The 24,812-nt window shown below is 48.0% G+C and overlaps 1 protein-coding gene across 1 annotated transcript in view; it reads left to right on the top strand.

Annotated features, from left to right (window-relative positions):
* The first annotated feature begins 3,677 nt into the window (after positions 1-3,677).
* Positions 3,678-24,812, top strand: part of PKDCC (protein kinase domain containing, cytoplasmic) — a 35,548-nt gene continuing 14,413 nt past the window's right edge. Inside the window, 4 exon segments of the mRNA XM_039698001.1 lie at positions 3,678-4,211; positions 4,213-4,539; positions 18,415-18,537; positions 21,577-21,848. Of these exon segments, the coding sequence (XP_039553935.1) occupies positions 3,969-4,211; positions 4,213-4,539; positions 18,415-18,537; positions 21,577-21,848 (965 nt within the window). The 5' untranslated portion in view covers positions 3,678-3,968.

Genomic DNA, 24,812 nt, shown 5'->3' with positions numbered 1-24,812 from the left:
CACAGCAAATTTCTTTGACTCTGTAGAGAAGTAATGCCCAAGGAATTGGGCTGGGAGCAGAAGGGCACAGGGTCGTGGGCATTTGAGATGGATCCTGGTTGGGTTTGGAGGCAACTCCCAACTGTCTTTCCCATCAGCCATTCCTGAAACACAAGCTTTGCCTGCAGGATGGCCATGGCTCCTGCAGCAACAAAATTATTTCCCCAAGGAGCAGCCAATGTACTGCCATGATCTTAATCTTATTTAGTGTGGTAGCATGGTTTTAATTTTTCCGTGTTTGATCTCTCAGCTCTAGGAATATTGATAGAAATAGGGGCTGTGAGGATTAAATAAAGAGCAGCTTGTTGCATATGAAAAAATACCCCTCAGTCCTCACTTTCTCCGCAGTGATTCAGCTTTTCCAACAGCGTTGCCGAGATAAAAGGCTCGCATGTGAGCAGAAGTGTTAGTAAGGGCTGTAATGCTTTCAGCGCAGTCTCTTGCAAAAGGGCCTTGGCTGCGGGAGCAGATCCCGCCTGCTCCCAAACCTCCTCCCGCGGCGGGAAGGCGCTGGGCATGCAGCAAAGGCTGCTTCCCCTTCTGCCAGCCCGGGCTGTGGCCGCGGCTCGCTGTTGGCTTTAGCGGAGCTCTGCTGATGCACCCGTGTGGTCCTCCCTGGCCGGCGGATGGAGGAGGAGGATCGCCCCTCTCCGCGCAGCCGGGCCGAGCCGGGCCGAGCCGGGCCGTGCCCCGCGGGCCGCCCGCCTCGGCATCACCCCGGCACCGCCGCCCTAATCAGTGGCAGGCCCCGGGCGCGGGGTAATTAGAAACATCGAAGGGGCTTTCTATCTTTTGAAATCTGTCTCTCAACATCAAAGTGCTCCGCGCAAGTCGTCCTCCAGAGGCCGGCTCCCATATCTAAATGAGTGATGTATTTCATGGTATCTGTAGGGAAGGATATAATGAAGAAAACCGGCTTTGAGACCGAGCATGATGTGAAAAACAGGTGACCCGCTGTTACGGAGCATCTGTTTTGCAGTCCGGTTGTGTTCGTGTAAACTGCACAAACACGCAGGGTGCGCAACCTCGGGGCGCCCGGGGATGCTCCGGGGAGAACCCCGTGTCGCTGCGGACCCTCCTCCTCCCTGCAAGGAAGGCGGGCACTGCCCCCGTCTCGGGGAGATGTGCAGCTCCTCCAGACCCGCGGGGCAGTGGGTACCATGCGAGGTGCACAGCCGAGCAAGACCTCTCTTCTTTCTCTCCGCGCTGGCCCTGCCGGGGCCTTCAGCTGCCCCCCGGGGCTGCAGCATCCCCAGGGCCACACTCCGCTCTCGTGGCGGGCACGGCCTCTCGGAGAAGCCGGCTCCTTGCTCCATGAGCCCGCTGGCCTCGGGTCACCCCCGGTCTGGCCTGTAAACAATATTCTGCTGAGCTCACCCCGCTCGCTCGTAACCATCCGGGGCCGCCGCCTCTATGGGCTTGCACAACCGCTCCGGCCGATCGCGGCTATATTCTGACTCTTATCTGTGCAATAATAAAAAGTGTTGGCTCGTATCAACCAAGCCGTAAATCCAGCCGAGCGTGCATGTTTCAAAGGCACGGACAAATCGCCGTGATTTCCCCGGAGGACGCGCAGGACAGCGGGAAGAGCGCAGCGCTGGCCCCTCCGCGCTGGCTTGGCCTGCAGCGCTGGGTACGGGCTGACCGCCTGAGTAATAATAATAATAATAATAATAATAATAATAATAATAGTAGTGCACCGAGTCTCTCCAGGAGCCCTCTGCCCTGCCAGCGGCCGGCCGAGGAAGGGCTCAGCAGCGGGAGAGGTCCGGTGCCTTCAGATTTCCCGCACCTACCGCGGGAAGGCAACCCGAACCTCCCGTCTCCTGCGGGGGCTGGGGGGGTGGGGGGTCCCGCTCAAAGCAGGGAGGGCTGCAGGTGTCACAACATCTTTGGAAATTCATTTCCTGCCGTTATGAACGCCTTCACTTTGGAAAGAAACCCATAAAAACGGCCTGCTACCCGTCCTCTACACCCGTGAAAATCCCACTTATCGCAGCGGGAATTGGCTGCCTCTGGAGGGTAAAACGCTGCTCTCGATAGGTAAGAACAGAAATGATGAAGGAAAGCAAAAAACCCCAACCCCCAAAAAGAAACAAAAGACGACCCGAACCCCCAACCAACCCAAAACCCCACCCCATCCATAAAAGCGTTCCCCCGAGCCCTGCTCCTCCCCCGCGGGGAGGCAGGTGGCAGCGGCCCGGCGGGCGGAGCAAGTACCGCGGGGCAGCGCGCAGCGGGATGCGGGAGCGGCGCGCCCGCGGAGCCTGCTGTCCCTTGGGGGTAGACAGCCCCCCCCCTTCCTACAATTGTTGTTTTTATTTTAATAGGTGATTACGTTCCCTCCCGTCACTTTTCTGCGGTGGTTGGTGCCAGGCTCGGGAGACCCTCGGGCTTGGGGCGCCTGGTCCGGTCTCAGTCCGAGCCTCTGCCCGCCCCGTGTGCGGGGCCGCGGGTGGGCCGTGCTCCCGGTGCCTGCGGAGGGCTCTCGGGAAGCGGCGACAGAAAGGCTCCGAGGCTGCTGGGAGAGACGGTCGGTCTCCACATCCCCTGCCGAGGCTGCCTCCTCCCGGTCTCGCCGCTGCCTCCGGTCCCCGGGCGCTTCCCCGCGGGTCTGGGCGCCGGCAGCGGACGGGCGGAGTCTGAGGGCTGAGTTACCGAGCTCCGTTTTTTGTCAGTGCTGGAGGAAAGGCAGACGATCACTGATCGCTAGTTCCCGGGAACCGTGGCTGCTGTTTTTGGAATTTTTTTTTGTGTGTTGTTTTTTCCCCCTGCGTTCTCTCCGATGTGTATTACCGAAATGTCTCGTCCCTTTCCCTTATTGGAAATGATTTCCCACTTCTATTGTGGTGAACTTTGCCTCGCCTGACTCTTTACGGCTTTTCTCTTGTTGATGGTCTCTCCTTTGTGGAAGTTTCGCGGGCTGATTGTATTTGTTAATTAGTTGCTAACAGCATCGTAATGTGGGCTTGATGGATAACCATGTCATTAGCGCTTACCCCTGCAATTCACATTTCCAACGGGGCAGGGGCTACCCCCTGCCGAGCCCGTGATTTGTGGCTGCTCTTTCCCGTGGGTGACACGCAGCCCCATCCCCTCTCTGCTCTCCTCCGCGCTGTGCCGTGGCTGGAGGGGGCGCGACCGCTGCAATTTTCACTCGGAATGACGAACCCACAGCTCCGGGCTGCAGCCGCCTCCTTTCGCTTTATTTTGGTGCGGAAAAGACATCGAACCCCTCTCCTTTGTGTGGCTCTGCGGTGGTACGTGGATGCTCGCACAACACACCCCCCAAACCCCTTGGCTGCCGAGGAGGGGGATAAGGGCATCCCGCCCAAACCGCTGCCGGCGCGATTTCCCCGGGCTGCGCGGCCACGCGTGGGAAGAGCCACAGTCACCCGGGTCCCTCCCGGCCCGGCGGCAGCGCCCAGGGCCCGCCCTGCCCGGTAGCGCCCGTCGGGGGGGCCCGCCCGCCCGTCCCGCCCCTCTCCGCGCCTTCCCCGCCGGGGGGCTCGGCCGAGCCTGGGAGATGTAGTCCCGGCTCCCGGGCTCGCCGGCGGCCGGCGGGGCTTCTGCGGGGGACTACGTTTCCCAGGCCCCCCTGCTGCTCGGCCGGGCCGCGGGAAGGGCCGGGCTGTCAATCAGCGCGCGTCGGCGGGGGCAGCGGGACGGGGATCCCCCCGCCCGCCCCGTGTCCCGCTAATAATAAGTGCTTCAGAGCCTTAAAAGCAGGGAGGCAAGTGTCATGCGGGCGCGTCGTAAGGGGCTGAGCTCCGGCTGAGCGCCCGGGGCCGTTTTGCCGCCGGCATAGCCGGGAGGGGGAAAAAAGAGGGGGAGAAAAAAAGGAGAAAAAAAGCCTCGGAGCTGGTTCCCGGGGAAGGGGCGAGAGGAGAGAAGCCCGAAAGGCTGGACAAGCCGTCAGCGAAGTGGCGATGAGGCGCAGGAAGACAGCGGTGGCGGCCGGCTGCTGCCTCGCCTTCCTCCTGGGCACCCTGCTCAACCTCCTGTTCATCCCCGGCTCCGAGCACCCGCCGCCGCCCCGCGACGAGCTGCCCCCCTCCCCGCCCGGCGCCCCCCTCTACCCGCCGGAGGAGGAGATCGGCGGCGGCCAGGCCGCCCTGGCGCGGCAGATCCGCGAGCGCTACGAGGAGGTGCTGCGCTACCGGCANGCGGCCGCCGGGGCCGCGGGGCCGAGCGGCGGCGGGGCCGTGGGCCGGCGCCTCGGCCGAACTCTCGCTGGAGCCGCCGCTGCTGGGCTGCCGCGACATCCGCGATGTCAGCGGCGTGCAGTACCTGGGCTCGGGCTACACCAAGGCGGTCTACAAGGCGGTCCTCAACCGCACGCTGGCCGTGGCCCTGAAGGCGGTGGACTTCGGCGGGCACGACATCGCCCACTGCGTGCGGCAGTTCTCCGCCCTGGGGGACTGCTACCGCCTAGCCGCCTACAAGATCGTCAAAGAGATGATCCTGCTGCAGCGGCTGCGCCACGCCAACGTCCTGCAGGTACGCGGGTCCGGCCGCCGAGCCCCGCCGGGGCGGGGGGGTCGCGCTGCTTTTCGCCGGCGCTCTCAGTTCCACCGCGGGCAACCTGTCGGAGCTACCGCCGCCACTCCCGGCGTGCGCGGGGAGCGGCCGGGGAGATCCCGAGAGTTCGCACACACACCCCTGTCCCCCGTTCCGTGGGCAGCCCCCTTCGGCAGGCACGGTGGGGGTCGCGGTGGCCGGGGCAGATGTGCCCTGTCCCCAGCACGGCGGTTCCGTACCTCCCGTCCCCATCGCGTGTCCGCGGGAAGGCGCCTCGATGGGCGCTTTCCGCTGGCAGCGGCGGTGCTCACCCCCCGGCGACAAGTGAATCGCCCGAGGCAAGGCCGGGAGCGGTGCGGGATGCGGCGCGTTCCCCCTCCTGCCCGGCATCCCCCCGCGGCGGCCGGCCCTGCGGCTTGCGCTCTGATCCCGCTTCCTCGTAAACAAAATGAATACTGAGGTGAGGGAAGGGGCGAGGGAGAGGCTGAGGAAGGACTCAGAAATCCACAAACAGCCCCCGATTAGCGGGAAATAAAGGCCGGCTTGAATGCAAGCGCCGCTGGCTCCGGTACCCCCGGAGAGAAGACAGCGGTGGGATCACCCCTGGCAGCCTCTGCTGGGACTCCCGGCGGGCTCAGCTGGATCCGCGCAGCCCCGGCACACGGGTCAGCCCAGGGGGCTCACCCAGGACAGGCCGGGTGGGAGTCCTGCTGGCCGGTGCGCCGGCACCGCGCACTTGCCAGAAGGGGCTGCATTGTAGGGCTGTTACACATCAGCGTGAATCTCAGCGGGTCCATTTGGATGTAAATGCTGGTATGGAAATTCCTATTGCGTTTCGCATAGCATGAGCGTTGCAGTAGAATAAAAAATGAACGTTAGACCAGACGGTCTCACAGTAGGTGCTTTTTGAACTGAATCGGGTAAAGGAGTTGTGTTTCTTCTTCAGCAGCTGCAGCAGGAGTACCAGCTCCCCCACGAGAACTTTAGATCCCAGCGATCAAAGCTCTCGAGTTTCATAAACTGTTCAAAGAAAGGCTAGTCATGATTTATCCACGACAAGAAAATAGATTCCTTCCTTCCTTCCTTCCTTCCTTCCTTCCTTCCTTCCTTCCTTCCTTCCTTCCTTCCTTCTTTCCTTCCTTCTCTTTCCTTCCTTCTCTTTCCTTCTCTTTCCTCTGTGGGGTCAGGTCTTCACTATAATTCATAGGAAGAACAACGTCTTACAAACTCCTAGGAGGGATATTAGTTGTTCCTCTTAAGCTGTGATGAATTCTGTTTGGGAGAGGCATGCTTGGGTGCAGCCACCGTTACTGGTTGCTCTGAGAGGATTTTGTTTCCCTCAAGATTGGTTTTGTCTTGATTTTTTTTTTCTTAGTGTGAGTTGGCCAGTGTGTGTTTTTTAGAGTTGAGTCATTTTGGTAGGCACTAGCATTTCTTCCCCGTTTTACTCATGTGTAGTTTTCTTCTCTGGAAGGACTAATTTGGCATTAATTTGGAGCCACCCCTCTCGTGAAAAGGAAGTGGGGTGTGCTGTCTTGTCCCTGCAGGTGCAGGCGGGGGGTCTCTGGCAGCGCTGCCGAAGTTACCCGGCGCCCCGCTTCCCCCCACAGCAAACCTTGGAGGAGCCACAGGAATTCACTTCTCCGGTTCGGGATGATGTGGAGGGACCACAGTAATTAATTTCTCCGGTCTGGGATGTCAGGTGGACTCTGAAAGAGGCAAACGCAGGCGAGATGCACGGTGTCCCTTGGCGGGGAGAGCCGGGGCAGGAGGAGCTGGAGGATGAGCAGGCACTTCCACCAGCGCCAGGAGAAACACGCCCAGCCTCCGTGCTGGGAAAATGTTCTCATGGGCACAAATCCCGTCTGTTAGTTAGGGCTTCATATTTACATGCCACCCGATTTAAAAATAGATTACACTTAAAGCAGAAACATGTTTTCAGATTCGTTCCGATTTTGTCATTGTGTTTCCTTTTGCCTGCCCTCCTGCTGCATCAGCCCCCGCGGTGCTGCCGGGCCCCGGCCGTCCTGCCTTTGCTGTTTAATGCACCGCGTTGTGGGGGCGCAGGGGGCCGGGGTGCTGCGGCTGAGTCAGGGTGATAAGGCATTACCTTGAAAGGAGACGGTAAATATCGACCTGACAGGCGCTGTCTGGACACTGTCGGGACAGCGCTGTGGGCCAGGAGCAGGTCTCTGGTGTCATGCAGGAGTTGTGGAACCGATGTGGAAAATGGGGCACCAGGGAATAACGTGAAATATTGGTTATGCCTCTGTTAAAATTTCACACAGGACAGGATCCATGATTTTTAACTTGTTTTCAGCAAAAGCCGGCTCCGGGCTTAGAATTCACTGTCCAGGGTTTGCTGCCGAGGCAGAGGAATCAGTTCAAAAGCCAGCGTCTCCTCCTTCCTCTGGCTTTTGACAGGCCCTTCAGCTCCCATTGGAGCAGGAGAACCGCACTGGCTACAGCGGCCAAAGGCACTATGCCACACCTTTTGTGCCAGCGGGGCCCGGGAGCTTCCCTGCCTTTGCTTCTTACCTCTGTTTTGCTTTTTTCCCCCCCTCCCCGGCGGTTCCCGGCATACCCAAATACGAGCCGGCTGCTATAAATAGCAGGAAGGACGTGCCACCCTCCTGTCACCCTGCCGTGCCGGGGGAGGGCAGGGCTGGCGGGCAGCCCCGGCTGGGGCAGGCGGGGGGCCGGGAGGGATGGAGCAGGGCGGCGGCGCTCACCGGGGAGCTCCTTGGAGAGCGCCCGGGCTGGAGGCGAAGCGGGGCCGCTTGCGGACAGCGGGAGCTTTTCCTCCGCCTCCCCACGCCGCGGGCGTGGGAGGGAGCGAGCCCGGGGACGCGGCCACGCAGGCGGCCGGCAGCCGCCCTGCCGCAGCTGGAACCCGCCCGGCCGCTCCCGGGCATCCCCGGCCCCGGTCAGGGACTGGTGGCGGTGAGTGCGTTCATGAGTTTCTTTTGCTGAAAATAAAGTTTCGTGTCGGTTCAGTCCTAGGAAGGGGGGTTTTCCTGTAAATCTCTGGCAGCTGACAGCCTGAAGTGTAGTTTGTAAGATAACAGGCTTGTTCTTTACTGTCTCAGCAGTTCTCATTCTGGCCTGTCTCTTGTCAAAATCAGCTTTTTATTTTTTTTTTTTTAGCCATCCTTTTAAAAAGACTTGATTGTTGTACGATATATGATAGAGGGGAAAAGAGCTCTTTCCAGAAAGTACCAGTGCCTTTAGACAACATGCTGACATATCCACCGTGCCCTCCGCCCGGGGAAGGAGCCAGATGTGTCAGCTCTGGCAGATGTGGTGAATCAAGTCTGGCAAAAGAAACACGGAAAACTAGCAAGAGGGAGAGTGGTTTCACATTAGGCAATGCTTGCCTTCCTGTTTTTATTTCCACGCTCTGCTCCGTCATTGCACGAAGGGCCAGCGCTGGGCCGGCACTCCCCCTTGCCCCCGCCGTCGGGGCTGCCCCAGGCTCCCTGGGGCGGCAGCCGCTGGGAAGGGCAGGTGCAGGCTGCGGTGGAAATATATTTGCTTTGGAGTGGCGAAGAGAGGGCTAGTTCATTAAAGTTGATTTTATAATGAAGGGCACTGGGGAAGAGGGGGAACTGGGTCACTGAGTTGTTGTAACAGAGGATTTAGCGGCCCGCTAATTGCTTTGCAGTCGCTCTGTCGAATGCAGTGCTCGATCTCTTCCTTTCACTCCGTGCTGCCATTTCTTTTCTTGCAGAGTTCAAATGCTGCTGTCTGAATCCTGGCTTTCTGAGCATTTTAGTGGGGGGAATGATTTAGAGTGCTTTAATTCCTCCCTGCCCATATTTGAGGAAGAAAAGAAAATCAAACCATTTGCAGTTAATTTCAAACAACGAGCACAATTGTAGTGACACAAAGGCAATGTTTGATTTACTGTAATAATGTAATTATAGTCCTAAAGCATCAGAATTAAGGGTGGTGCCATTCTTCGTCTTTGCATTGCTGAAGAGAAGGGAGGGAAGGTCTGAAACTGCAGACGTTTGGAAATGTGCAAGCTTATTTCTGTGACAACTATTTATCAGCACTTCCAGTGTGAGTTCACAATGCTTAATTTAAGAAGAAGCTACCAATCTCTTTATAAAAACACACACAAAAGCTCAGGGATATGGGTTGGCTTTGTCTGATGCTGGTGGAAGACACTTAGCTACTAACAGCACCAATGGCTTGCTGGCTGCCCAGACGGGGCCAGCTCATTTGGCTTATTTAGCTTTAAGTTAAAGTGTGTAGTTGAAATACTGAGATGGCATCTGCACTAGAAAAGTCACCATCCAAATATCAAAGCAGTATCTGTATGAATTGGGTCACTTAGCTCTATTGTATTTGTAGCTGATTTTTTAAAGATGGTCATGATTTACAGGGAGAATATTTGTCTCTTGCAAAATTAGTTGATTAAAATAGACTGCAAATAATACATCTACTTACTGTTGACAAGTAGACTTAAGATGTGCTAGCCGATCACAATGTTTTAAAATACCCATTTTCAAACAGGATTTTCTTTCCTTTACATGTGATAATTAAGAGATTTTTTTACTCTGATGGTTTCCCTATACATATGCATAGCCAACAGGATAGGGCAGTTTTAATTTTAATGTGAGAATTAAAATAATAAAGCTTTGTGTATGGTTTGCTTATTCCAGGTGGAAGTAGACAATCTTTCCAAGTGTGAAGAGAGTCAATATACAATTAATTTCCAGTGCAAACTTATTTGCATAGGGATTGTATGGAGTCTTGAAGGTCTGGTCCTTCACCGTCCCTCTTGCAGGAATCTACTGTTGTTTTCACAGAAGGCAGGGGGGAAGGGGAGATTGTGCTGTTGTGGAAACAGCTACTCAGGGACCTCTTCCCTGTTGCCAGCGGGTGGGCATTGAATTGCTTTTGTGGTGGCAGTGGTGCACGATTCCTGACAGCGAGTCTTATCCTTGTCTGACTGGAGTTTGGCCGTCAGGACTCGGGGAACTACTGCCTTGAGGAAAGTGCTGTGCTTGCTGATAGCAGCTGGTGGGAGTCTACATGGAGAATTTGTCATTCTTAATTTTTGGATGGGGCAGCAGAGGTTCCAAGTTCTTGGGGATCAAATCTTTCAAAAACAAGTGCCTAAAGAGAATTAACCTTTGAGGCTGGAGCTGGATGGGCTCTGACTATGCACCCCAGATACAGGAGTGCTGCATTTAGGAACGTCATGTTAGACTGGGAGTGTTTTTCTAAATTACCTCTGTTGAACTGCTCTTGGGACAAGTTTGTTAAAGATGAGTGAGGCCACCACGTGGTGCAAGACCAGGCTGATAGGGGCTCTTTAACTGGTGTTGGGGTCAGAGGAACATCAGCTCCCAGACAGATGAGCCTGTCATATCTTGTCAGTGGCAGGGGAGGTTGGCACCTCTTGCTGGTCACCTCCTTCCTCTGGAAATTGCTGCCACCACCACTGCCTGGGGAGCTGTGAATGGAGTGGCTCCTTTGCCCCAGTCAATCCATTGCTTCACATTATTGCAAGTGCACCTTGAAGGAGATGAGGTATTTAGCTCTCTTGGGCACCCTTCGAGATGGTTAGTGGTGTTGGGGGGGTGGACATTCATGTGGTGAGACAAAAAAGCAGGCAGTGCCACCTACTGATGGCTCGGCAGAGACAGCCCGCTGCTGCTAACAGATGTCCCCACAGCCCCAAGGAGCTCGGGATGGAGCGGAGAAGGGCAGGGAGAGCAGACAGATGCGGTTTGGCGAGGAAAGAAGAATTATACAAAGTGCTTCTTTATTGTGAGACTGCTTCCCAAAAGGCCCAGATGTTATCCTGCACTTTTAAGAGTGAAGAAAGGATCTGTTAACAAGAACTGCAGAGCTGCTGGAAGCATAGACCTGATACAATTGCAAACCCACTCTTAACTGTTCCTGTCCCTGGAAGGCAAGCTGCACATCTTGATGCTGGAGCCACCAAATAGCATTTTTTTTCCCCATTGAATTCCTTGGGATGGCAGAGGGTGTTGAACTTGCAAAGCTGCTGGCAGGAATGACTTTCCATAAGGCACATGTCATCACATAAGTTAGAAGGGCTACATTGTCCCTCCTTTTAAAAGTAGCATTCATAAAACTAATCCCAATCATTTGTTGAATGATTTCTATGGTTGTTTCTCAGTTTTATGTGCCACGTAAATCACTCCAGAAGACTGGTTTGAATTTCTGCCTCCTTTATGGGAGTTGATGACTTGCAACCTCATCCAGTTTCTTTGAGGAGAGCCCAGCAGTGCTTCTTCTGCTCAGTGGCTTGGAGAGATCACCACAGGATGCTGTGGGTATGATCAAGTTTTCCCTTGCTGCTTGCCGTTTTTCATGGGAGCAACAATGAACGAACGAGGTCATTCTGGGCCATCAATATCCCGGCCTGGAATTAGTTATGACCAAGAGAGAATTGCAGAGGGAAGCACATGGTTTTTGTAACTTATCCTTTCATTCCCCCTGCCCACCAGTGTGGGATAGCTAGGTAAATCTCTTCTCCCTGGTCTCTTATCCCAGTGATAAGGCACGTGGGAATTGTTCGAAACTGCACAGGGGAAGGTTGAGACCTGACACTAAGAAGGGTGGTCAAACCCTGGAACAGGCTTCCTTGAGAGGTGGCCAATGTCCCAAGCCTATGAGTGTAAAGGAAGCATTTGAACAATGCCCTCAACAACATCCTTTAACTTTTAGTCATCCCTGAAATGGCCAGGAAGTTGGACTACATGATTTCCTGTCCCTTCCAACTGACCAGCTGAAATATCCTATCCAATCCTATCCCTGAATTGGATCATTCTGGCCCTTTTGCACATGCTCTGTCTTCTAGTTGCAGCCGTGTTCAGGAAGGGGAGGCAGGGATGTGGTGGTTGGCCAGGGAGGAGGAGAGGACCCCTGGAAGGGGACACCAGGGCTGGCATAGCTCTGCTCCTCTGTCTTTCTGCTCTCTGCATGGACACAGGTGGATTCAGGCATCAGCTCAGGCTGTTCTTGGAAGTGTTGCAGGCCTGGTTTGTGAAGTAATGTCAAATTTGACATATTGTGTCAAATATGCAAGCAGGTCTTTTTAAGATATATTTTGCATGGATTTATGTGTCAACACAGTCATCTGATGGTTCAGGTAGATGCCCCATGATATCTAACTTCTGTTGCCATTTTTCATTTGAGTGATGGCCATGAAAAGCTTGACTAGAACTGGTTCTCACAGGCACTCTGCTAATACTAATATTGACTCTTGACTAATTTTAAAGGACTTATTATTTTTCATCACACTCAGCTGAACTGCTCAGTTTGGGTAACAGACACCAGACATGGGTATTTTATATTGTTTTAGGCCAAATTTGGAACAAGTTAGTTTGGATAAGCTTGCCTTTTTTTTGGACTGTGAAGCTGCAGATAGACTCCAAGCTTATTTTAAAGCTTGCCATGATAAGGTTCAAAATTACTCATACCTAAGAAAGCAAAATTATACAGATGTATATATATTATAAAATTATATATTATAATGAATCCAAGACAAGCATTTCTGAACATGTGATGCACAGAGGTTATTTGACAGTTTTGTAATGCAAAATCATGTCATGACAAAGGGTTAAACTTGTGGTGCAGTGGAACTGAGTGCCGTGAATGGAGGTCAGGGGAGCTTCTGATCTGGCTATTTACAAGATAATGAACTATGCCTCCAGTGATATCAGCCTGTTTCCATTGAAATCATGGTTGTATGAGTGATCCATTTGTCTTCCCTGGAAGGCTTTACAAGAGTAGGCTGCTTGAGTGACTAAATATTTGCAGGGTTGGGCCTTGAGCTTGTGCAGTGCAATGCAAATTAAAAGAGCTGTAAATGTTTTTAGTAGAAGAATTTTCCACTTCAGAGTATAAGGAAAGCAGGGAGAGTAAAAGAGAGATAACGTTACTAAATCATAAGATTATAGCCAACATAATATGTGTCAGAGCAGTAAGTATGTATGGATATGTATACACACATATACCTCTAAAATATATGGAGATATCTGTGGACCTTTATGAATATAGCAACAGATATGGGTAAATACACATAGTGTTCTGTTTCTGAGTGCTACGTTCCAATTTTTCTATTAAGGAAAATATTTAGTAACATGTTTAGTAATAGTGCCAGGAATGAGATTCTTCTACCTTTTAGTTTTCCTGGAGTTTAGTGCTAATCATCAGAATACATTTATAAATAAAGCCTAGGCAGAACTGTGAATTTAGAGTTTAATATTTGAATTAACTACTTTCTCTTGGTTCCAAAATCCAGCAGACAAAACACCTCCTCACAGCTGTCAGCACACAGTTAGGGTCCCACTCTCATAAGTTCTGCATGGTGCTGGGGATGTTCTTTGTGAGTCTTTATCCAGTGAAACTCAGCATTTGCAGGGCTTGATTGCTGGTTTTCAATGGGAGAAAATAAATTTACTTCTCATGTGCCATCTTGATATATTCTATATCAGGAAAGTTGGCATTGGATCTTTAGTAAATTTAGGCATTGAGTTCCCTGCATTTTCCAGGTTCCCTGCATGTTACAGGTTTCCATGTGCTTTTGGGCTGATTGGCAATATATAAGAATATTTAGTATGTATTAAAAAAAAAATAAAGCATTTAAAAATACACATGCAAATATTGCATGTGTATGTTTGAGATCAGAACAGGAATATACATATATGTCATATATACAAAAAATATGTGTATATATGTGCTTAAAATATGTGTATATGTATGTATATTTATAGATGTATGTACCATCAGCAATGAGGGGAAATTTTTAAAACACCAGTGATTAATAAACCTTAAAGTGACAGAAATGTCTCAAATCATGTGTTGGTAAATCGTAGCTGTATCAGGCTGTGCTGGGGATTTCTGCTCTTGCAGGGATGTACTGTCTGAGAGCTTCAAGGGTGAAAGGTGAATCTAAGGACTGATTGCCTAGAAATATTACATTAACTTAGCAATAAAGTAGTAAGAGCTTCTAAAATATGCTGTTCTGGTTTTGAACCATAGCAGCTTAAGCAAATGGCTCATCGAAAGGCCAGTAGGAGCTTTTTATTTCCCCTGGGCACCAAAAGACTACAAAATACAATCTTGGCACACCGAGTTTTGATTAAGCAACTCTGTCCCCATGTATTTCTCAAAAGAAAGGCTGTGTCAAGTGTTGACTACTGTCACTCTTCTTACATGTGAGATTGTATTTCATTGCACTTTTCTATTGTGGGCAGAAGTTGGATTCTACTGTAGTCAAAATTAAAAGAGCATAGTAGTCCAAATTGAAAGAGAAGAGAGTTAGGTTTCTGAAATTTACTTCTGGTGTAATGCAGTTGAGCCTGTCACTTATGTTACAGCTGGTAGCACTGTGCTTGAAGTTCACATTCCAGGACTCACAGAAATCTCATGTTCATTAATGCAAAAAGGGGGAAATTGCCAGTTTTTGTGGTTGGAGAGAAAGAAGAATATTCAAAACGTGTTGTAATTTTTAGGGAAATGGCATGATTTGTGCAGGGGCATTTTGCCCTCCAGCAGTCCTGCCCCAGCCTGGCAGCAGAACTGAGCTGAGCCAGCAGAGCCCCAGCTGGGGAAAGTGGCTGGAGACCTGTTTGGAAAAGGTGGGTCCTACTGTTTGTGACTGAGCAACCTCCACAAAGGAAATATAACACTTTGGCAATGGTTCTGGTTTGACGTTTATTTTTCGGAAAGTCCAGCTGTGGTGTCTACACCAGTGCAGGAGGGCTCATCGTTCGCACAGACTTACCCTGCTGATGACAGCTGAATAAGCTTCTTTTTTTTGTGTTTTCATTCAGTAAGCTTGTTGGCTTTTGTGTAGAGCCTGACCTCTGCTTTTGCCCTCCTCTGCTGCCCCAGCTCCTCTGAAAGGGGCACCTCTGTCCCCATAATTTGTAGTAAAAGGGAATTGTAAAGGGAGGTGAACTGGCCGGCTGTAGGGACACGGGCTGCTACAATGCAATATAACTTTCACAGGGGCTGACCCTGTATGTCCAAAGTACCTAAAAATTGTTGGGAGTCAGTGGGAATTTTGGGTGCAGAAAGACTAATGCAGGACTGAGCCTTTACAACCGAGAAAATCCAAATGGTGAGGGAATAATTTGGTAAACGGGACTACTCGAAATAAATGAATTACGACACATGATGTGAGAACAGGTCAACATTTCATATCTGGCATACATTTTTCTAAACAGACAGAAAGGCATCCCAGTGTCGTGACTGTTTGCTATTAGATTCTACACAAAAATATATTGGGGTGGCATTTAAATGCAGTGACTCGAGATAGCAAAAAGATGTGGGATTGTATTTCTTTCCATTCATTTAATTGGAACCATACTGAAAAAGCGTATGAAAACCATCACTCTTCAATATGTCTGAAGTGTAGCTTTGTGACGCTGAGAATGATGTCCAACCTAATAGAATTTCAGATAGAGGAGATATTTTGGCTCATCTTTTGCTTCCAGCTATATTCAGTTTCCCCGTGTGGTTATTTTTCTTGTTATTGTATGCACCAGCTATCTGTTTCTTACTTCACTGTCTGGGAATACAAACCATTCTGTCTCATTTCTGACCTTAAAATGGATTGGACGAAAACAAAAGGAAGTTAAAAAAAAATGTTTTGGGTAGTACCCTTGTACTTGTTGTGTTGTGTAAGTCAGCTTTTTAAATGGAAGGCCTCAGTATTGCTGCCTGGGAATATTTTGCATCTATATATATTCTGTACTTTGTAACATCTGTGTGTTGGGTGGTGGTTCATCAGGAGAGGATGAATGTAACCATTTCAGATGCTTAACTGGCTGTTGGGACTTGCCCAGTTTGTAATCATGGTAATTGCACATACAAATATGGCCATGTAATTACATGTGCATTTTTGCATTTACTTTCAGGAGCTCATTTAGAGAAGTATAAATGCGGCCCAATAAATCCTTTATATTTCAGACTTCTTGCTCTTATAACTCTATATAATTATGTAGTAACACTGTATCTGGAGAGGTTTCACTTAAATAAAAGCAATAAAAAGCTCAGGTCAGTTTATAGATATAGTCAAATACTTGGGCAGTAAAGACTTTTGCCAAGGTACAAACTGGACACTAAAATGAAAGAATTGTGGGCAAAATTCGAGCTGAGAGCTAACCTAACTTTTTGTTATTACTATTGACATTCATGGATCAAGATACATTAGACAAAAATAGCTACTGTAATGAATTTCACTCCTGTGATCATATGCACATAAATAGATAGTAAGACTAATTTTTCAATGTTTTTTTTGTGTAAATATATATATGTATTATGTTTATATAATCAAAAGGAATAGATAATGGTGTTTGTCTTCTGTGTTGCTATTCCCAGAGTTGTTTTCACAAATGTTGACAATGTCTGATGGAGGCTGATACCTTTTTTGTATTCAGTGTTACTGTGAACCAACTGTTACTGCAATACTGTCATTTCCCAGTCTGGACTGCTTGCTAATTTCCCTTATGGCTTTTTTCCCAGTGGATAGTATTACTGTGCTAGAGACAAGAACTGAATTCTGCAGATGATACAGAAACAGATGCTAGATTTTGACACTCAGAAGTGAGGATTTTCAAATCTGCCAAGCTTCAGCCCTTCTCCTTAGTGTACCCACACACAGGAGGGGTGGGAAGAAGCTGGTGAGGACTGCAGAATCCAACCTTCCCTGAGAAAATAATATATATTATAGTAAATATTTTCATTTAAATCAACTTTTGGTTTGCTTAAACAGTTGTGCTGATGTGATCCTCTAAGATGTAACTCCTGGCAATAAACTGCACAGAAGTGGTGTCACACAAACCCAAGTGTGGTCTGAATGGCTCTAGATGGAGAAATTATTGCTGTTAGTGTCTTTGTCATGGTTGTGGCAGTAAAGACAAAGGTCTGTTTTCCTACTTCAAATGTGCATGTTGGCATCTATCACAAATCCTCTTTTTGGCTTGTTTTAAAATAAAATCTTTTAGCTTTTTTTTTGTTTAGGTTAATGTCCGTGTTTAAGCAGCTGTTTTGAAATACAGTGCCATTTTTACACCAAAAAGAAAAATTGTTTACTCTTTTTACATTTTTTGGCACCCCTTTTTCCTTTAAATGTAGACAGCTACAGTCAAAACTAGCAGCATGGCTCATAACAAATCCCATATTTGCTGACTTTAGCTTGGTCTTTGCTTTTCTGCCTGGGGAGGTCACAAGCTCTAAGAATGTGCTGGATGCTGGAATCTGCTCGCAGGGGCTGTGTGCAGCCTCAGCCGCTCCCTCTGGCCATGGCACTCTGTTTTCCTCATGATTTGGGATCTGTCCCTGTCCTGGCTGCCTGAGCCTGGCTTCCTCTGCAGGGCCATATCTGAGTGCTCTCAGCACTTAGGAACCCCCTGACATATTCCCTGAGCTTTTTACAACTAAAAGAAGTTTGAAAAATCAAATTTCTCAAGGCAAGGCAGGAGAGGAGTAGCAACAGGGAATTTTTTTTTAATGCTGCATTTTCACATCAAACCTTTTACTGTATGTTTTATTTGACTGGGGGCAGAGATTACATTTAATTTTATTTCATGTGCATGCTGTTCTGGCTGGGAAGTTGTGATCAGATCCTTATCTGGCTCATTTAATATCTTCTCTGCCAAGGCTTGGCAGGGAGTTCATAAAAGCCTGTCCCCCAGCCTGTCAGACATTGTCCCACTCCATATAAAGCAAGACAGTCTCTCCTCCACAGTCTTTAAATATTCTTCTAGTGCAATTATTTGTGCAAGTGGAAATCATTCAAAAATCCTTGGAAAGCAGATAAAAGAAGAAGCTGGAGTATGGCTGAAATTGGCATTTAAATGCTTTTAAATTGTAGAAGCTACTGGCAGATAGTATTTTGGACTATTTGCCCTGCTTTAATTATACTGTACACAGAAATTCATCAGGTATAGTGAGAGGCAGTTTCTGGCTGGAAAAAGATAAATGTTGTCTTTTCAAATGCTTTTCAAGGTGCCGTGTCATTGAAATGCACATTGCCACTCAAGGCACAAACAGTAATCCTATGGAAAATGCAATTCAAACTATTTTACAATATTTTTTTAAAAAAAAATCAGTATTATGTATTCAGGTATTGCATAGGTTAAACTACCTTTCCTCAGATAGTTTTCTGTTTCTGCATTCATAGATATATTAAATTATTACTGTTGCTTTTTGTTATATATTTGCCATGGTTTGACCCTATCTGGATGCAACCATGAGAGCCATTCTCTCACTCCCCTCCTCAGCTGGACAGGGGAGAGAAAATATTTTAAAAGGCTCGTGGATTGAGTTAAGGAGAGGGAGAAATCATTCAGCAATTAATGTCGTGGGTGAAATACTCAACTCGGGGAAAACTTATTTTAGCTTATCAAATCATAGTAGGGTAATAAAAGATAAAACCAAATCTTAAAAACATGTTCTACCCACTCCTCCCTTCTTCCTGGCCTCTAATTCCCTCCCGATTTCCCTGCCTCCTTTCCTGAGCAGTGCAGGGGAGTGGGAATGAGGGTTGTCGTCAGTTAACCACATGCTGTTTCTGTGGCTCTTTGCTCCTCAGGAGAGCACTCCTGAGAGTCTTTTCCTGCTCCAGGGTGGTATCCCTCCCATGGGGGACAATCCTCCATGAACACCTTTAGTGCTGAGACCTTCCCATGGATTGCAAGTCTTCATAAACTGGTCCAGATTGGGTTGGATGTAGTCCTTCAGCTTGTGTTCCCTGCAGGGTGACAAATCCTGCCAGAAGCACTGCTCACAGCCCCCTCTGGGAATCCACCTGCTGAGGTGCACTGCACTGATGTTGCCTGGTTCTGTTGTTTTCAGCTCTATGGCTATTGCTACCAAGACAGCAATGACATCCCCGACACACTGACCACCATCACTGAACTGGGCTCGCCTTTGGAGATGATTCAGCTTTTACAGACTTCCTGGGAAGACAGATTTCGGGTGAGTAACAGCAGTTTCATAAGGATCTTTAGGACAGCAAGAAATAAATAAAATTATGGATCAGAGGTTCAGCACAATCCAGATTTATTAAATGTTTGTTTTGCATATGATTACATCTTGGTTTAGAAGCACTATTTAGCACTCTCCTTCTGCAGTGTTTAAGACACTGTGTTATTTTGTCTGTCAATGGTATCTAATTGTAACCAGTAATATGGTTTTTATGTGATATCTTGAAACATTTCTTACTTGAGGCCCAGGAGTTTTGGCATTGTGCTCTACAACTGGGATTTAAACAATAGAAGGATGTTACATTTCTCTCCTGATCCTTATCATAGGTTTGTTTTATAATTGTTTTCTACTGCTTCCTGCTCTGTTCATTTTTTCCTGGGAAAAGAGTGAAATAAACGTACACAAATCTCAAACCCAGTTTGTCCACCGCACTGGCAATTTACCAGGAGCACAAAGGTCACACTTAATTTGTCCAAAATGAAGCCAGACTGCAGCAATGCTTTGATCAAGACAGCTGTCTCACTCAGTGTGTATGGGGATGTGTCGCTGTCTGAGGTTAACTCCCTAGGACGTTGAAAGGCAGCAGCAGTCTCCATCTGAAACAATTTGGATTGCTTGGCTACATCTGTGCCAGAAAATTAAAAGTACGCCTGAGTGAACTCTGGGTGGAAAGAGCAAGGTGCAGCCCACGGCTGTGCTGTTGCATTCCTGCTCTCTCTGAAGGCTGGGAGCAGGATTGGAACCTGTTGGAAATGGTCCCTGGGCCACGCTGCCTGCTGGATCCTGCCTGGCGACAGTGCTGGAGAACAGCCTCAGTGCTGGTCAGACCTGGCCAGAGACCATGCTAGCCAGTGTGCATGTGGGATTAAGTTTCTGTGCCCAGGAATGTTCCCTGGCAGAGTTCATTTTACTCATACAGCTGCAGCAAGCGTGTTGCCTGCACTAAGCTTCAGCTCCTTTTCCTGAAAGAAGAGTGGTCTTGATAAGCAGCAGAGGTACTCAGCAGGGTTCCCAAAACACAGGACCACCTGCCTTTAGCTCATCTCATCCAGGGAAAGCAAATAATGGACTGTGAAAGCAATTATGTACAAAATAAATGACCAAGAGGCATGTGAGATTATGGGTAATAAACAGAGAAGTTTCTTTCCAGTGTGGATATTTCTGAGTGAGCAGTTGCAAAGAAAGATAAAGGAGTGTTAGATGAAGATGAAGATCTTCACAGAGGTAGAATTACAGGTGAAACATTCCTGTGACTACTGTAATGAAGTCCTAAATAATATCATGCTCATTCCTTGTCTAGGATGCAGCTAACACAGAAAGAAGGAAATAGAATTGTCTTCTTGATATGTGAGACTTGTTTGTGGTCCAGTCCTGAAAATGACTGCATAAATCCATGAGGTTATTCCTACAGTTGATAATTTCCTTGTGTGGACAGACTCAGCAGTAAGCTGAGTAAGCCAGAAGTGTGTGACACAGAGCAAAGCCTTCACCTCTGTGCTTAAAGCTTGTTGTAAGGGGGCATTTGCAGTTCCAGCCTGCAGCAGGTCTACACGGCAGAGCCTGTTGGGGTTGAGCGCAGATGTTGCTGGTGCAGGAGCAGGGGTTTTTTGGCATTTGAGATAAGGCAATAATTTTGGATGACAACCTGTGGGTTTGTTCAAGCTAAATTCTGGGTTTGCTGGCATTTGAAGACAGTTATATTATAGGTTAGGTTGGGCTGGATGGGCCTTTTGTCTACAGTGTATTGCAGGATAACACAGACATGAGTTCTGTGTCCTTCCAAGGGGAGGTAAGGGTGGTCGAGTTTAGCATCCCATAGCCACACGTGTATGCACCTAGAAACATCTCCATATGAACTATGTTATCCTGCAAGTAAGAGAAAATGATCTTGTCTGGTCAACCAGGAGAAGGATTAGGTAGAAGAATGAGATGGTTCTAATGTCCCACAAATGAAGGGTTGTGAGGGATAACTTCAGCTATGCTCAGCTTTCTTATCGAGGATGTGTTGAGGTGCACCTTTGAGTGTATTGTTTAAGCCCCTAGACTGAATTTGGATTTGACTACTTCAATGCACATGCCCTTAACATTGTATTGTAATAGAAAACAAAGATTATATATAAACAGTAAAAAGCCTGCTAAACTGAATATAACCTGTTATTTATTTAATCCATAAAATAAAAATTCCTGTATTTAACTGTGTTCATGTTACTGCTACCTTTGGATTAATAGGTTACATAGTGGACTCTAAAGGAATGCATGAATTGAAAACAGGACTTTGGTAAGGGGGCTGAATTCAATGTTCATCAGAGCTGCTGCCTAGTAAGAGTTACTCAAGTTTCTAATCTGCAGTGGAAAAGTGAAACAGCAGCACAGAGCTCCCACCTCAGCCTCAAAGTGGTGCATGAGAGTCCACCATGGCAGACTCGTCAAGGCAGACAGACGTACACTTACCCTGAGGCATGGTACAGGGTTACACTGGACCTGTGGAGCTCCTCTTTCTGGGAATTTGCTTCCTTCTCCCCTGGAATAAGGAAAAAAAATCAGAGGGAACAATGAAAAAAAATTATAAAAACAGTAAAGAGGCAGGATCGGTACAGAGGCAATACAGACACTGTCTGCAGTTGGAGCTCCAGGCACGGGTGCAGGGCAATCCAGCCAAAATTTCCAGACCTGGAGTTTGTAAAAGAGCTGGATCAGACTGTGTGGTCAATGCCTGTGCATAAACTGTTATTAAAAGTTAATGCTTTTATTTCTGTTAAAAGTAAGAATAGCAACAATGAACCCTGCTTCAAGAATAGTGTGGGAAAGCACTTGTAAAGAAGCTTATTTGTGTTTCAAGTCTCTCAGGGTTTTACAATCAGCTATGCTAATCCTGTGAAAAATACCTTGGTTGCAACATTTAGTTTTGAGGGTAAGTTATAATGCTTATATTAAGTCATAAATTTATGAGCATATCCTCAGCTAAAGTGGTTTTGTTGTATGCTTTGCACTGAGAGAACAATGTGAGGTACCCATGTTTTTGTGTTTCAGATCTGTCTCAGCCTAGTTCGGCTTCTGCATTACTTGGCTCACTCTCCTCTTGGCTCGGTGACATTACTGGATTTTCGCCCTCGGCAGTTTGTGATTGTGGATGGGGAGCTGAAGGTGACAGATCTGGATGATGCCAGTGTTGAGGAGAGTTCTTGCACCAGTAACAGCGACTGCTTCATGGAATTCCCTGCGAGAAACTTCACCCTGCCCTGCTCGGTTGAGGGACGGTGTCAGAGCATGAATGAAAAGAGGAATCTCTATAATGCCTACAGGTCTGTGATCAGATAAAGCCATGTAGAATTAAGAGTGGGCCTAGAGCTCCAGCATCCTTTATAGTTATTCACATCAATTAGCACATACTGTCTCAGATCCAATGCCCAGGGGTAAGTGAAGCCATGAATAATTGTTTCATTTGTGAAAATACATGGCACTTATAACATTTGAAATATTTTACATACTCTGAGTGTGATTCACCACTCAGTCTAATTCTGTGTTGGTTGAATCCCGCTGAATTCTTCACTCAAGTAGAGATTTTCATAGGAGTGAAACATAAACACTTTTGGAGCTTGAAGCCCACAAGTTCTGTGGTGAGACAATTCCAGCAGCTCTTTGGTGTGAGTTAAGAGGGGTCATCACAAGTTTTGCACCACCAGCTGAGCAAAGGGCAGGCTTCAGAGGGAGACTTAGAGCTAAGTTCACATCCTGCCCTCTGGCTCAGTGCTCCTTGCCTTGCTGGAACATGCTGTGGAAGGGTGATAACAGCCCCAGTGCATCTCTGGATCTGCTGGGACCACCCTCAGCTGCTGACATTCCGGGGTCTAAGCCCAAACGTCTTAAAGCAAGGGTGGTCTTTTCACCCTTCCCTCCCAGCCCCGGGTCTGTGTGAGCAGGTGCTGTGGGACTGACTCCCAGTGCTATGCCTACAGTGGGGAACATGTGGGCCATGCCGGACCAGTTGGCCACTCTGAAGGAAGCGTTCAGCTATTGCAAATCTTCCAAATTTGATTCTAAAGCAGTGTCCAGATTTACAGCTGGGTCCTTCTGGGCAGTGGCTTTGTGCTTGTGGTCTTGGCTCTCCCCCATCAACCATCACACCCCCGGCGGGCTGTGTCACTGCTTTCCAGGGAGCCAGCAGTGATGCTCAGTGCCATGCTCCCCCTGCCATTGCTGCTCCGTCTGACGGGTGCTGCTGGGACGGGCGGCCGCTCTGGCTGATCCAGATAGGAGGATGGAGATCTCAGAGCAGTGCCATAATGGTGTGCTCATTCTTTAGGCTTCCCTTTCAAGTGCCATGCCATTCACTGCCTTCCAGACCACAGTGAGGAGAGGCTGCTCCAAAGAGAGCCTTCTGCTTTGGTCGCAGGGTGCTCACCAGCATGTGTGTCGCATTAGCTGACCACACTGAAATGGGCTGCACCACATGACAGCCATCTGCAGTTGTGCAGCACAGTATTTAGTGTGTCCTCCAACATTTTCCATTTCCATTTGCTTGGCTTAAAGATCTTGCTTAGCTTGCTAGCTTTTGGTTAAGACTGTTTTACTGTTTCTGGGTAAGAAGCCTTTAATAAGCGCCCATCCATCTCAGTTGTAAGTGGGGACATGTCTGTGGTGTGGTGGGCTTGTGGCAGGTTGCTGCTCACGCTGAAGGAAGTGGTTTTTTTCTAATACAGTTTTTTGTATTGCCTTTGAACTGCTCTTCAGTGTGTATTTCATGCACAGTGCCCCAGTGTTCTCAGCCCCTGCTTTGCCTTAATTCCATAGAGACATGGAATGGTGGATTCATGGTGTGGGAGGCTGTGACCACCCATGTTAAGGAGTTACATCAAGCCCTAGGCACTTGTCTCAGAAGGTGAAATCCTCACTTCACTAGGGATAGGCTGCTAAATTTGTTATTTTCATAGGTGCACTCTTGCTGTAGGCTTAGAGGTTGCCCTCTGAAGCTGTTAGATAGAAGTCAAAAGCAGCAATATGTCAAACAATGCATAAACCCCTTGTAATTTTAAAACATAGCACACCCTAACCTTGAGAGCATATTTGAGCCTATCTTGCTGGTTTTTTTATGAGGTAAATAATTAAAGGAGAGAAAACATTTAGGAGAAACCTCTACAAGAACTGACGTATTTTGACTTTCAGATGGTTACCTCCTGTCACAAATGTCTCACTGTGTTTTCCTCCAAGTGTTAGGGGGAACAGTTTGTAAAGCACTGGGCGGTTTTGAAAGTAAACATAATTAATATTTTGAACTATTAACCAATGGCTGAGATGAATTCTCCATCACTGAGAATTCTTAAATTAGGATCAGATAGTTCTCAAAAAGAAACAATTTGTAGGAATGAATGTAAAAGGATCTGACAGTCTGTGTTATGCAGATCACAGAGGATACCACTCGCCCTGGAATCGATGAATAACAAATGTTCTTGCAATTAAGTTGTGCAGACTCCAGTGTCTATGCATGTCAGGATTTCACATGTGGGTGTTTGCAGTAGAACAGTTGCATGTTTCTGTGGCCCTGTAGCTACGGAAAAACAATAACCTCCGTGACTTGCTTCCAGCCAGCATTGAGCAAACTTAGTGACAGCTACTGAATTTTTGCAAAGAACTATTCACAATCAGTTGGACTCTGCTTTAGGGATAATCTCTGAGCAAAAACAATGAGCTAAAGTTTACCAGACAAATTATTTGTTACAAATGTTGTGCTGCTCTTCAGATTTTTCTATGTATTTACATTGGCTGTTTCGTACTCATCGTAAGGAAAACCTACCTGTGGATTATCTCACTTGGGAAAACCATAAACATTATTTTTGTTTGGGATGGAAAAGGGAGTTATATTCTCAGAGCAATATTCATTGTATAAATAGTGTCAGCTTAATAATATCTGCCTCTGTGATCAATTTTGGTATCAGTAAGTGAATTTTCTAATTTGTGTTTATGTAAAGCATCTGTTGGTCTCCCTCCTGAGTCCCTAGGGGTTTCCATTTGACAATGTGGTCTCTGTATAGGAAAAATTGTTTACTTTGCTTTGCAAGGTAGATGTGAAGTAGTGCCATTTCCCAATTGTGTTCCTGTTCTTTTCATTAGCTAATTTTTATGTCCAGTAGTTCTGTTTGTATTGTCAGATCCTGACCTGTCCATCTCCATCTTAGGTTTCTGTGACACTGAGTTAGTTGTAATAGGTAGTAGTATTGGCAGAGTAGTAGAACTCTAAAGGAGGAATTAAATGTACTTCAAGGGATGGT

This window comes from Passer montanus, unplaced genomic scaffold, assembly GCF_014805655.1.
Source record: "Passer montanus isolate IOZ18808 unplaced genomic scaffold, ASM1480565v1 scaffold12, whole genome shotgun sequence".
NCBI lineage: Eukaryota > Metazoa > Chordata > Aves > Passeriformes > Passeridae > Passer > Passer montanus.
Note: the sequence above shows the minus strand (reverse complement) of the source record. Positions and strands in the feature narration are given on the sequence as shown.